Source organism: Rhinopithecus roxellana, chromosome 5 (assembly GCF_007565055.1).
Source record: "Rhinopithecus roxellana isolate Shanxi Qingling chromosome 5, ASM756505v1, whole genome shotgun sequence".
NCBI classification, from domain to species: Eukaryota; Metazoa; Chordata; class Mammalia; order Primates; family Cercopithecidae; genus Rhinopithecus; species Rhinopithecus roxellana.
In genome coordinates, this window is record NC_044553.1 from 131,329,130 (window position 1) to 131,342,976 (window position 13,847).

The window sequence follows — 13,847 nt, forward strand, 5'->3', positions numbered from 1 at the left end:
ATTCTCATAAGGAGCACACAACCTAGAACCCTTGCATGAGTAGGTCACAACAGGGTTCATGCTCCTGTGGAAAACCTAATGCTGCCACTGATCTGACAGGAGGCGGAGCTCAGACAGTAATGCTTGCTCACCTCCTGCTGTGTGCCCGTTCCTAACAGACCATGGACAGGTACCCGTCCGTGGCCTGGGGACTGGTGACCCCTAGCTTGGACTGCAGGCAACTGCCACCATATACCTGGCTAATTAAAAAAAAGTTGTAGAGATGGGGGGTCTCACTGTGTTGCCCTGGCTAGTTATGAACTCCTGGACTTGAGCAATCCTCCCTCCTCAGCCTCTCAAAGTGTTAGGATTCCAGGCATGAGCCACTGTGCCCAGATCAGAACGTTTATTCAGCATCTAGTAGGAATTTTATGGAAGTAGGAAGTTCCCCACTCCACCACCTGCTGTATGAGTCTCAAGTGAGCAAGTTGTGGCTTAAGGAGGTGACCTGACCTGCCCAAGTGCACACACAATGAGAAGCAGAGCAGCCTTCCAGTCCAGGTCTGCCTCCGCCCCAAGCTTCCCCAAACCCCCAATGCAAGGGGGTCTCAGGTGCAGCCAGTGAGTGGCATAGGGCCAGTGCAGAGGGGACTTGACAATGGGAAGGAAGGTCTTACACTTTTTCCTGGACTATTCTTTCTAAACCACCCTATTGTAATGCATCAGTTCTGTTCACCACATCTCTGTGAGGCAGGCAGAGGAGAAATGAGGCTTAAAGAGAAATTCCCGCCCAAGCCAGTAATTGGTAGGGCCTGGCTGGTGGGTCTAAGACAGGCCCTTACCACTGCGTGTGGGTTCTGCCTCCCAACCTCAGGGTCCTCTTTGCAGCTGGGGTGAGGTGTAAGTAATCACAGCCCTGGGTGTCTGAGAAGAACGGATCATAGGAAAAGCAGGGACACAGCAGGAAAGTGAGCTCCTTGGGCCTCAGATTCCCCCACCCTGCAGCGGGAGAAGCATTTTCCTCCCACTTGACAGAGGACCTTTGACCAAGCTCAGAAAAGTCCCAGCTGGTGGGGGCAGGGAGTGGGGCTTGTTGAATGGAAGAAGTGCTTTTCCTTTTCAGAGAGCCTGCATGATTCCACTCCCCTTTCTCTGCCAAGCTTTATCTTTGCTTAAGAATTCACACAACTCTCCAGGGGCCCTGCTACAGCTGCTGCTCCTCCTGTCTTCATTGATAGGTAAGAAATGCGCCTGATTTAGATTGATTTAAACTGGCCATATTTTAATAAGCATTTTGTCCAAACAGGGAGCTGCAGGAGCCGGGGGGCTGAAGCGGGGCTGAGCTTCCCACTGGTGACTTCTCTTTGCCCAAATGAGGCCAAGGGAGAAGCAGCAGGGCCAGCAAGGGGCTGAAGGCAAAAGAGCGTGGGGAAGGGGATCAGCCTTCGCCACCCCCCCTCAACCTCTCCCCAACTTCCCCCCAACCTCCCTCGTGCCCAGGACCAGTTTCTACAGATGAGTGAATTCCAGTTTCAAAAAAGGAATGGCAGGCAAAGAGTGTCTTGGTTGTGAAAAAGGACAACCAGGAAAACAAATTTAGTTGATCACATGTTGAGCCCCTGCCTTGATGCTAATGAGTGCCCTGGCACAGGCAGTCGGGCTGCATGGCAGGCCCTGACCTCCGGGATTCACAGCTGAGCAAACCACAGCAACAGGGACAGAAACCAAAGGGGCAGGACATGCACCCCATCGGCCTGATGTGGTGTGGAGATGGCTTGGAAAGCAGGTGACATGCTGGGCACGGTGGTACTTTGAGAGGCCACGGTGGGAAGACTGCTTGAGCTCAGGAGTTCGAGACCAGGTTGGGCAAAATGGCGAGACCTGTTTCTATTTTAAAAAAGAAGAAGGCTGGGCACGATGGCTGACGTCTGTAATCCCAGCACTTTGGGAGGCTGAGGTGGGCGGATCACCTGAAGTCAGGAGTTGGAGACCAGTCTGGCCAACATAGTGAAACCTTGTCTCTACTAAAAATACAAAAATATTAGCCGGGCGTGGTGGCAGGTGACTGTAGTCCCAGCTACTCAGGAGGCTGAGGCGGGAGAATGGCATGAACCCAGGAGGCAGAGCTTGCAGTGAGCCCAGATAGCACCACTGCACTCCAGCCTGGGCGACAGAGCGAGACTCCATTTCAAAAAAAAAAAAAAGAAAGAAAGAAAGGGAGGGAGGGAGGAAAGTAGGAAGAAAAGAAAGAGAAAGAAAGGGAGGAAGGAAAGTAGAAAGAAAAGAGGAAGGAAGGGAGGGAGGGAAAGAAAGAAGAAAGGAAGGAAAGGGACATTTGACCAAGGTTTTGAGGGCTGAGTAGGGGTTTGAGAGGTAGAGGGGATTGGGAGAGTGCATGCTGAGTGAGAAAAGGTGCTGGGAGATGGGTCACAGCAGTGTGTGTGGAGAAACTCAGTTGTGGCTGAAGAATAGGATCCAGGGGTGGAGGAGAAGGAAGTGGCTGGACACAGAGGTGTGTTGTGTGTAGGGTAGGCATGAAGAGGAGCGGACAGGGCAAAGCTAGAAGGCTTGGGCAAAGGGAAATGGGATTGGAGAGGTGACTGGCGCTGACCCAAGACAGGACAGACAGGGTGACCACAGAGTGGAGGATGAGCCAAGCCTTGGCACAGACCCAAGCGAGTGGAGGCCCCGGGCAACACCAGTCACCACGAGGCCCTTTCCGAAGGGCTCTGTCCTCCCACGGGGATTGGAGGTGGGTACGGGAGACCGGGCGGGGTGGAGGATGAGGCCAGGCAGCGGCGGAGAGAGAAAGTCCCACCCCTGCGGGCGTTCCTTGCGGCCCGGCCGACCTCGCAGGCTTGGGCCTGGGCGGGCACCGACGGAGCGGCCCTGGGTGCAGCGTCCCGGCGCCCGCGAAGACAGGTAGGGAGGCGGAGGGACTGGAAGCCCGCGGGCGACCAGAGGCGGGGGCGGCGCACCCCGGGGCTTCTGTAGGAATTTGCTTGCCTGGCTCACGGCGACTAGAGTGTCAGAGAAAGTGGGGGTCCGCAGAGGAGACCCCGTCCCGGCTTGCTCTCCCGAGGTGGGCGCCGGGTCATCGCTCGGCACCGCGCGCCTCCGGCCGGGAGGGAAGGAAATGCCGGGAGCCGGGGAGCTGGTGCGGGGCGGTCCCGGCGCCCACCCTCCGCCCGATGGGACCTTCCTTCAGGGGGACGCCGCTCCGGGCGCGTGGTGAAGGCGAGGCCCTGGAGACTGCGCGCCCCTCCCGGGAGGTGCCACTGAGCCGCGGGCCTGGAGCGTCCGGGAGCCCCTGCAGCTGCCGGCACCTGCGCGGCCACCCCGGGCCTCCCATGGGAACCGCGCCTCGCCGCCTCGGGGGTGCGCGGCAAGTTCCTGGGGTGGGGACGCGGGGTGCCTGTTCAGGGCGGGACCGATGCAGAGGAGGGCCGTGCGCCGGGGCCACGGGGACGCGCGTCTGCGGACTGCGGCGGTCCCCGAGTCGGCTGGGGACCGTGCAGGAAGAGGCTCGGTCGGCGGCCACCCGCCTTCCCGCCCTCTGCGCCCTTGTGTGCCGGCCGCCGCCTGCAGCCCTAGCCCGAGGCAGACGCGTTCCCCAGGAGCATCACTTTGAGGGCGCCCAACCTGCGTGCCCGGGGCTACCCGGCCCTTGCCCTCGGGCGGCAGGAAAGGTCGGGGTTCCACGGCCCTCGGAGTAGCTCCGTGGCCAGACGCCGGACTGGTCTTGGAGTCGAAGGGGTTGTTTGCCACCAAATGAACCGAAAAAACTGAACTTTTCAGACTTTGGAATGGCAGATACGAGCTTGGAGTTCAGTGCAATTGCAGCGGAGGCGGTGGTGTTCTGAGTAATTATAAGTAAAATTCTTCTTTCCCCCGTCTTTTCTTCAGCCTCGCCCGCCCTAGCAGGCCTAGCCTAGCCCTAGCAGGGGGCTCCTGCTCTGGGAACTGCCCCCGATAGAGCAGAGGCAGGGCCCTGGCAGCAACTATCCTCCCTCACCCTCCAACCCCAGGAATCTCGAACTTGACCACAAGAATAATGACTCAATGACTCACTGTGCCAAATTAACGAGTGTGTACATTGTTCAATGTGCCAGGTTACATTTCTGCTGAGCTTGGCTTCTGTATGCTGTCTTTTATCGTTGTAAGCAGAAGTCATTTTATACCTTAAAAAATTAGAACATTGGTAGAATTACAGATTTTAAAGTTCAAATCTACATGCTGGTACTTGTTTTAATGTTTTGCACTGAACGGCGCATATTGCTTATGTCATTCTGCGATTCAGCGACATGTATGTACACATACACACTGCACAGTGTGTATACAGACTGGACACCTGCACCAAATAGTACACACCAGACTGCACATAGACCTGCCCTGCACACTGCACATGCACATTCCATGCATGCACACATGCAACCACAGACACTCCACACACACTGCACTGCACACTGCCCTGAGCACACACTACACTGTACTGCACACTACACTGCACCTTCAGGGCGCACACGCTGCACTTCCACACGCTGCACCTCCACACGCTGCACGGCGCACACGCTGCACCACACACTGCACGGCACACACACTGCACTGCATACACACGCTGGTTATGGAGGCTGCTTATGGATCTTCCCTGTGCAGAGAAATGCTGGTCTGGGTTTTAAATGGGATACAATTAACATTTTTAGAACATCTGAGTTTTCAAAGTGTCTTCAGAGACTTGATTTTTTTTAGCCTATATTAGGAGTTTTTAAACATCTGATGTAATAGCTTTTTAAAAAGGAATCTTGCTGAATTAAAATAGTCTAATTACTCGGATTCCGAACTCCTTGTTTTTCAACCACATAGAAGTATTTTTAATTGCTCTCTCTTTTTTTTATCCCTCTGGAACCCTGAAACAAGTTGTTCTTGAACTTCTGCCAGTTGCGGATGGGCAGTTCGTTTCTCGCTCACATGTTGGGCTGTCCGGAGGGGCGCCCGCACGCTGTGTTCTCTGCAGTGCACCGAGGCGCGCCTGGCGGTCCCGTTGCGGGTCTCCTGGTCACTTGTGGGCCACAGGGAGCGACGCGCCCACACACTCGCGCCGGCGCCCAGGACAGCTGCTGGAGCCCCGGGCCGCTCTAATCCTCTGCGTCTCCTGCAGGCTGAGATGCGGCTGCTCCTGCTCCTGCCGCTGCTGCTGGCTCCAGCGCCCGGGTCCTCGGTGAGTGCGGCCCTGCCCGGCCCCCGAGAAGACCCTGGGGATGCGGGGACGAGGACGCGCGGGCCCGCAGGCAGCGTCCCCAGAAAAGGGAAGATGGGTTGGGAGGAGGCGAGCCCGCGCCGCTGAGCTCCCTCAGAAAGGGCTGGGCCCTTGAAGCCGGCTGGCCAGGGTGCTCAGAATGGCCCGTCAGGCTGCAGGGCGCAGTTTGTAGGAATGGCACCTTCTCAGGGCTTCCCTCCTTCAGAAGGTGGTGGGAGCACTCCATGGAGTCCCCGCCAGTGCTGCAGAACCCCCTCCCCCAGGTGGTCTTCCAAGGTGGAAGGACAGGTGGAGGCAATGCTGAAACCAGTCAAGGTGCAAGGCTGGGTGGCCCATCCCACCAGACACCTGTCTTCTGCCTGGAGCCACAGTTTCCCCTAAGCTGGGGTGTTTGGGCCTAGAGGTTTGGGGTGCCAGTCATTTGCTTTCCCCTTGGGGTAGCACCTAGGGCAGGGCTGTCCTATGGAACCTTCTGAGATGGCGGAAATGTCCTGTTTCTCTGCTGTCCAATAGGTAGCCCCTAGGTCCATTGAACACTTGAAAGTGGGTGAAGTGAGTTTTAATTTTACTTGACTTTAATTAATTTATTTTTAAATTTTAAAAATATTTATTTATTTTTGAGACAGAGTCTCACTCTGTCACCTACGCTGGAGTGTACTGGCATGATTTCCACTCACTGTAACCTCCACCTCCTGGGTTCAAGCAATTCTTCTGCCTCAGCCTCCCAGGTAGCTGGGACTCCAGGCGTGTGCCACTGCGCCTGGCCATAATTAATTTAAACAGTCACATGCCGCTAGTGACTACCGTATTAGACTGCGAATTAAGACAGTGGACACAGGAAGCTGGCTAGTGGTCAGAGTTGCTGTTTCATTAACAGGGGCCCAAAGGCCAGGGCTCTCTGGAGAAGGTCCCTGGGTCAAGATTCCTTGAGGATGTACAAGGAATCTTCTATACCACAGGCCCCATCTTTGGGGAGGACAGGGTCTGCAGAGCTGGGTACTGCCCTGGCTTGGTGCCTGGCAGAATAGAAGCCGCAGAGGCAGCTGGGCCCTGTCCTGCCCCAGGAGAAATCTCCCAGGGTGAGCCACAGCCCTGCCCACCCCTGTATGAGGCAGGTAGGAGGTGAGAGAGGAAGGATCCCTGAGAAAGGACCCAAACTGTTTTCTGCCTTGAGGAGGTCAGGGGGAAATGGCACGTCTGGCGTCTGTGGGTGGAGGCTAAGAAGGACTCCTCTGCAGGGGTGTGTGGGGTAGGCAGGATAGATGGCAGTGGGCACTTCTCCCACTAGAAGTGGATCCCATAGATGGGATTGGGCACTTCAAGAGCCCTGTGAACCCAACCTATGCCACAGCTGGAGCGGAGGGTGGGCCAGAGCCAGCCTTTTTCATGTCCTCTCGACCACCTGCCAGCTACCCGCGGTCCCCTCTGCCACCCCATGAACCTTGCTTCCTAAATGCCACTCTCAGGTTGTTCAGCACGTGCTGGTGGCCCAGCTGCATGAAGGCCAAAGCCCAGGTGGAGGGGGCACCAGGACAGTGTCCAGGCCCCAGGATTAAATCCCAGAGCCACCTTGACAGCTGCATGACCCTAGGCAAATAATCAAGCCTTAGACGGCTCTAATTTGGGGGTAATAATGCCCATCCCAGAGGTTGTCATGCAGATGAAACAAATCAAGTTTCCAAAGTGCCCTTGGTTCTCTTAAACCTTTTCTCCCTTAAGGCTATGCTGAGTAGCCTCATCCGGCTGCCGCATCCTCCTAGTGTGAGTCTTGGATGGGGTGGGTGCAGCCTGGGTGGATAATTCTTCTCTCCCTGCCCTCTGTGAGTCTGCAGGGGTGTGGCCCCGCTCACGGCTCCACTGCCTCCCTCCGTGGCTGGGGCAGGAGCCACCCAGTCCGAGCACCTTCTCTGGATCACCTATGCTGCCAGCGGTCAGCCTGAACAGAATGAGCAGATGAATAAAGGCGGTGGCCTCCGTGTTCCTGGGCCTCAGCCTCTGCTCCCACTTGTACGCGGGTGTGCATGCATTCTGTCTCACACACACACGCACATTGGACACTTGATTCCCCTGGAAACAGTGCAGCAGGAAAGGGGACTCCTGAGTGGCTCCAGGTGGGAGTTGAAGGAGGCATGGGCGGGGCGCCTAGAGCAGTATGAGACAGGTGAGGGCAGGCCCCAGGTGAGGCTGGCTGGATCAGCTCATTCCGGCTTCACACCACGTCGGGCAGTTCATGGTTTGGGTAATTACAGAGCAACAGTGTGCTCATGCCGCCTGTGGCGGAAGGTGCTTTTCTTCCTTGGAGAGACAGTGTGGAGTATGTGGACAGAGCACACGGTTCTAGGATGGGACGGATAGACTAGGGCTCTTGGCTAGTGGACACCTGCCTCACAGGGGCTGGGCACAGGAGGCAAGAGGGCATTCTGGAAACAGCACGTCTCTTAGGGGGCCCTTGTTCAGACCAGTCCTGTCCCTGCCTTATCCTCATGGCCAGGCGGTGGCTCCATTGCAGGGGTACCCCTCGTTGCCTTGGCCACACTAGTATATCCAGCCCAGCTCCAGGGAAGGGTGGATTTTGCTGGCTGCTGTGCCAAGGAGCCAAGACAGACATCCAAACAGGCCTTGGTCAGAGGGTAATTGACAACCAGGCCCAGGCCAGCAGCTAAGAAAGCAGCCACCCCTGAAGACGTCTCCTGAATACTTAAAATGTGGGATGAGGCTGTGTGTGGGGGGCAGGTGCCAGAATCCCAGCTGGGGCTGCTGGCTGTCTCTGGAAAGTCACCCTTCACACTCAACACTCAGTATCTTCCTTGTGAAATAGAAACTTGATCCAAGTAAATTTCAGTTTAACTTTCATTGAGAGAACACTTTGATATTTTGGCTCACCGGTTGCGAAAGCTTCGAGATTTTTGTTCAAGTTAGACTCGAAGGAGTAGATGATTTTACAAAGTGAAAGCTAAGACCTTTCATACGGCCAGCCCTTCCTTCTTGGTTGTGTGTGTGGTTCAGCAAGCTTAGCGTGGTTTGTGCATGGTTTGTTCTGCCTCAGGGTTCTGGGTTTTGTTATAAGACAAGGATAACTAGATGTTTGGCACCAGAAATGAGTAAACCTCCTTCCTCACCTGAGATCCAGCGAAGCTGATTAGGGATCACCATGAAAGGAAGAGCCTGCTTTTCTTTTCTTTTTTTGAGACCAACGTGCTGGGATTATAGGAGTGAGCCACTGTGCCCAGCCGCTTTTCTATGTGACCACTGAGCTCTTTCTCTGAAAAGTGGGAATGGTATTTTTCCTTGAGAACCTTATCTGGTGATACCCTAAAAGAAAGTCCCCTTCCAGCAAATGTTTGCGTGTACACCGTATGCCTCCTGGCAAAATTGTGAAGTTACATCTAACCCCTGTCCAACCCTGCAGGGAATCATCTAGTGTCTCATTTGATTCCCCCAAGTGGGTGGGGGCACAGCCCCGGCAGGGGAGCAGAGGCGTGTAGTGAGACTGGCCGGCTCCTGTGCCCACTTCTTCCTCTGTGGCTTCCTCTCTCTGCCTCACTTTTCTTATTCATGCAATGGGGTCTGTTGGGTTGTTGTGAGGATGAAATGAGATAATGTGTGTGTGGCATGTGGATTCTTGATGCCAGCTACAAGGGGTCCAGTCTTTCTGGTGGGAAAATGTATCTGCTAGGATTATAATCCTGTGTAGAGTCCCAAATAGCAGTTCTTCAATAAGACAGACACGATTCCTCTCTCATATAAACACCCAGGGGTCAGAAGTCTGGGGCTATTCTGTTGCACAAAATCCTCCAGGCTCTAGAGTCTTTCTATCTTTGCTTCACTGTTTGAAGCCTCTATTTCCAAGTTACCTCACAGTCTAAAAGGCTGCTCCAACTCCAGCCATCACATCTGCTTTCCAGCCTGAAAGAGTACAGGAGGAAGGAGAAAAGAACAAAGGCTCATGCAGCCTCTCTCTTAAGGAGATTACTAGCAGCAGCTGCCCAACACTTGTATTTACATCTTACTGATGAAAACTAAGTGACGTAGCCACAGCTGCAGGAAGTCTAGGAAGTGTATTTTTTTTAAATTTTGGGCAGCCAGGTACCCAGCTGAGTCAAGTTTTCAAGGGTTTTCTCACAATGGGAGAAGGAGGGGATGAATATTGGGGTACTCCTGGGAGCCTCTGCCAGATTAGCAGGATCCCCCCATGCTGCTTCCCTTTATTTTCTTTTAGGGCCCCCTCCCCTACATCATGGTTAACCCACAAATGCCTGGACCCTCAAACTGCCCCTGGCTGTAGGGTCCCTCCCCACAATGGTCCCTGAAACTCCAAACCCTTCCCAGCTGCTCCTGCTCCTGCCCTCCAGGCCTGGCTCTCAGCTCCTTATGAGGAAAGTAGGCTAATTCTGAAAAGGAATATGTTTTGGGGTGCCCGGCAGTGTTGCTGAGTCCTAAAGGTGGGCCCTGGAAGGGAGAATCCCAGGCTCCTTGATGGGTGAGGGAGTACTTTTAGGCAGAGCATCCTTTGGAGGGGCCTCTGGGCTCAGGCTCTGAGTGGGCACTGCTGATACATGGTCCTGTCTTCTGCAGGCTCCCAAGGTGAGGCGGCAGAGTGACACCTGGGGACCCTGGGGCCAGTGGAGCCCCTGCACCCGGACCTGTGGAGGGGGCATCAGTTTCCGGGAGCGCCCCTGCTACTCCCAGAGGTAGGAGAGATGAAAATGGGCTGGCTTGTTAAAGCAGGAGCAGGGGATGCTGGCTTCTGGGTGGTAGGCTAGGTGGTCGCGGCCTAGGCTAGCACTGGCCACATCAACAGAACCCACCAAGCAGCAGATTCATTCTGGAAGCAGCATCAGTTCAGCACAGGAAATCAAACCATTTCCCAGGGCCTTCCACGCTGAGCTGGAGCACACGTGCTGCCTGCTGCCCCTGGTCTCCAGCTCCTGATGCTGCACCTGCCTGCCCTATGGCAGGTGCAGTCAATTTTGGTGGAACTAGTAAACAATCTTCAACCAATTCCCAATTCCTGTGGCTTCTTTGCCAAGTGTAGATGTTCCCCATTTCAAGCGATTTATTAAGTGCTTGCTGTGTGCGCTGCACTCTGGCAGGGTCAGTGGAGAAGGTGGGGTACAGAAGCGGTAGTGATGCGCCTCTGCCCCAGTATAGGGGTTGTTCCTGAGAACCCTATGTGAGGAGGAATGAGAGACCAGGAACGATCCTAAGAGCTTTATACTGATGTCCTGCTTAGATCGCAGGATGGCTGTGCCAGGCGGGTGGGTATTACATCTCACGCACCTGGAGTCTTCTCTGAGAATCTGCCATAAGAGGCAGTGGAGTGGTCCCGCCTTAAATTCAAACTACGGGGTGGGTAGGGCTCAGAGTCCCGCTTCTCCCGAGTACCAACACGGGTCGCTCACGCCCCGCCAGGGGATTTATGGCATGGGGTCGGGGGGCACCCTCTCACCTTGCTGCTCCCACTGGAGAGCCCCGCAGAAGTTGGGGCCTTCAGGGAGCCTCAGCACGGGGGCGGGGATGTTGGGTCTCGGTCCGGGTCCTCCCGGTGCTCTGGTCCCGCAGGAGAGATGGAGGCGCCAGCTGCGTGGGCCCCGGCCGCAGCCACCGCTCTTGTCGCACTGAGGTAAAACCCACGGGGCGCGGGCGAGGGCACCAACTACCCCAACCCCTCCCGGCCGACGTCCCCACAGGGATGCCCGCCTCTGGCCGGGGGCTGCTCGGTTGGCCCAGCCTGGGGTCCTCCTGCCAATCTACAGCAGGGCTGCGTGGGAGCCCCTTCCTCACCCTGCCCCCCGGGGACTGGCCTTGTCCTCCACAGCCTAGAGCACCATGGAGGGGCGCGCACAGGAGTCCGGGGGTCTGGGGGGCAGACTCCACCTCCGGTGGCTCCGACGAGGCAGGCGAGGGAGATTCCTGGGCTCCCTGGGCTGGGGCGGTGGAGGGGGTGACAGGGCGGGGCGGGAGGTGGGCGGACCTCGGACTCCGCCTCCTGGACCCCGACTCCGCCTCCTGGACCCCGACTTCCCCTCTGCCCCGCAGAGCTGCCCCGATGGCGCCCGGGACTTCCGGGCCGAGCAGTGCGCGGAGTTCGACGGAGCTGAGTTCCAGGGGCGGCGGTACCGGTGGCTGCCCTACTACGGTGGTGAGCGCGGCCAGGACCCGCTCTCTCGGGGGCCTCTTGTATACATACATTGATGCCACAGTTCCTATTGCCGTATTATAGAGGCGTTGTCATATATATATGTGTGTGTGTGTGTATATATACACACACGTATATTAGAGACAGTCTCGCTGTGTTGCCCAGGCTGGTCTTGAACTCCTGGGCTCAAGGGATCCGCCCTCAGCGACCTCCCAGAGTGCTGGGATTGCAGGTGTGAGCCACTGTACCCGGCCAATTTTTTTTTTTTTGACTGGGCGCGGTGGCTCGCAATGTACCGGGAATCTTCTAGACCACAGGACCCACCTTTGGGGAGGAGAGGGTCTGCAGAGGTTCCTCGTGAGAGAACAAGAGGGCTTGCTTTTTATTTTTTTCTTTTCCATTTTTCTTTCATTCTCTCTTTCTCTCCTGCTCTTCCTTTCTTTTCTTTCGTTCTTTTTTTTTTTTTAAAGATAGGCTCTCGCCCAGGCTTGAGTGCAGCAGTGCAGTGTCAGCTGGGCAGCCTCGAACTCCCAAGCTCAGTCAATCCTTCCACCTCAGCCTCTCAGATAATTTTTTTAAAAAAATATGGAATGCTTCATGAATTTGCACACCATACCTCCTCAGGGGTCAGGGGCTGTGCTAATCCCTGTATCATTCCAATTTTAGTATATGTGCTGCCAGAGCCAGCATTTGTCAAATACCCCATCGATCAACCCATAATGAATCAATCACCATTCACCCCCGCTCCCCACAGCACATGCCCGTGGCAACACAATGGCAGCTATTTTGAGGTCTTTCCATCCTTTCTCCCCTTATGTGTGTATATTTTCTTTTTTTTTTGTTGTTGTTATTTAGTTTTTATTTCATAATCATAAACTTAACTCTGCAATCCAGCTAGGCATGGGAGAGAACAAGGAAAACATGGAACCCAAAGGGAACTGCAGCGAGAGCACAAAGATTCTAGGATACTGCGAGCAAATGGGGTGGAGGGGTGCTCTCCTGAGCTACAGAAGGAATGGTCTGGTGGTTAAGATAAAACACAAGTCAAACTTATTCGAGTTGTCCACAGTCAGCAATGCTGATCTTCTTGCTGGTCTTGCCATTCCTGGACCCAAAGCGCTCCATGGCCTCCACAATATTCATGCCTTCTTTCACTTTGCCAAAGACCACATGCTTGCCATCCAACCACTCAGTCTTGGCAGTGCAGATGAAAAACTGGGAACTATTTGTGTTGGGTCCAGCATTTGCCATGGACAAGATGCCAGGACCTGTATGCTTTAGGATGAAGTTCTCATCTTCAAATTTCTCCCCATAGATGGACTTGCCACCAGTGCCATTATGGCGTGTGAAGTCACCACCCTGACACATAAACCCTGGAATAATTCTGTGAAAGCAGGAACCCTTATAACCAAATCCTTTCTCTCCAGTGCTCAGAGCACGAAAATTTTCTGCTGTCTTTGGAACCTTGTCTGCAAACAGCTCGAAGGAGACGCGGCCCAAGGGCTCGCCGTCGACGGCAATGTCGAAGAACACGGTAGGGTTGACCATGGCTAGTACTACAAGAATTTCCTCGGCGGCAGCGTCAGCAAAGCCTATGTGTGTATATTTTCAAACGAAGCTATGGTGTGCCCTGTTTTTGCTCAGTCTGCTGTGGGAAGCGTTCCTCCTGTCACACAGAGACGGATGTGGGGAGCCCCAGGAGCGGTAGGAGTGGTGCCCCCTGGTCATCCTGCAGGAGGGGCTGGAAGGGGCTTGGTACACCAAGACTTCATTTACCAAGGATCCGGGGGCCAGAGGAGATGATCTGAGTACCTCTGAGGAGGGTATAAGTCATTACTTTTTAGATAAATACAGTTCAGGAAAAAACACCCACATAAGCACCAACATGTATGTCATTAAGCATTTTAGATGAATCAGAAGATTCCTCAAGACAAGTCTTTTGAGTGTTCGTTTTCCCTGCTTGCTGCGCATGACCTCTGGAGACCTCGTGGCACTCTGGATTCCAGATCAATGAGCACTCATATCCTGTGCGTGTGTGGGTGGGTGGGTGTGTGTTGTGGGGATCGTGGCTGTGGCCCAGTGGGGGTCTCATATCCTGTGTGTGTGTGTGTGTGGTGGGGATTGTGGCTGTGGGCGTGGCCCAGTGGGAGTCTCATATCCTGTGTGTGTGTGTGTGTGTGTGGTGGGGATCGTGGCTGTGCACATGGCCCAGTGGGAGTCTCATATCCTCTGTGTGTGTGTGTGTGTGTGTGTGGTGGGGATTGTGGCTGTGGGCGTGGCCCAGTGGGAGTCTCATATCCTCTGTGTGTGTGTGTGTGTGTGTGTGTGTGGTGGGGATCGTGGCTGTGCACGTGGCCCAGTGGGAGTCTCATATCCTGTGTGTGTGTGTGGGTGTGTGTGTGTGTGTGTGGTGGGGATCGTGGCTGTGGGCGTGGCCCAGTGGGAGTCTCATATCCTCTGTGTGTGTGTGTG

General features: G+C 55.0%; 3 protein-coding genes and 1 long non-coding RNA gene across 7 annotated transcripts in view; 2 read left to right on the forward strand and 2 right to left on the reverse strand.

The window, feature by feature from the left end:
• Window positions 1-13,847, forward strand: part of LOC104656358 (nucleophosmin-like) — a 560,652-nt gene that overhangs the window by 248,304 nt on the left and 298,501 nt on the right. The window lies entirely within an intron of this gene.
• The window catches only part of PAPLN (papilin, proteoglycan like sulfated glycoprotein), a 38,951-nt gene continuing 27,968 nt past the window's right edge, over window positions 2,865-13,847 (forward strand). Inside the window, exons 1-5 of the mRNA XM_030931544.1 lie at window positions 2,865-2,901; window positions 5,138-5,197; window positions 9,812-9,927; window positions 10,799-10,859; window positions 11,276-11,378. Of these exons, the coding sequence (XP_030787404.1) occupies window positions 5,144-5,197; window positions 9,812-9,927; window positions 10,799-10,859; window positions 11,276-11,378 (334 nt within the window). The 5' untranslated portion in view covers window positions 2,865-2,901; window positions 5,138-5,143. The remainder of the gene's footprint in view (window positions 2,902-5,137; window positions 5,198-9,811; window positions 9,928-10,798; window positions 10,860-11,275; window positions 11,379-13,847) is intronic.
• LOC104656244 lies at window positions 9,191-11,165 on the reverse strand. Its single transcript, XR_747102.2, has 2 exons — window positions 10,686-11,165; window positions 9,191-10,405 (listed from the first exon to the last, which is right to left on the reverse strand). It is a non-coding gene; the product is annotated as an uncharacterized LOC104656244 (long non-coding RNA).
• On the reverse strand, window positions 12,426-12,979 carry LOC104656233 (peptidyl-prolyl cis-trans isomerase A). The gene has a single exon (XM_010355868.2). The coding sequence runs from the start codon at window positions 12,921-12,923 to the stop codon at window positions 12,426-12,428; it is 498 nt and encodes a 165-aa protein (XP_010354170.2). The 5' UTR covers window positions 12,924-12,979.

What these genes read in the sequence shown, in the direction of transcription:
- LOC104656233 (XM_010355868.2), bottom strand. Translation starts at nt 12,923, where the DNA reads ATGGTCAACCCTACCGTGTTCTTCGACATTGCCGTCGACGGCGAGCCC.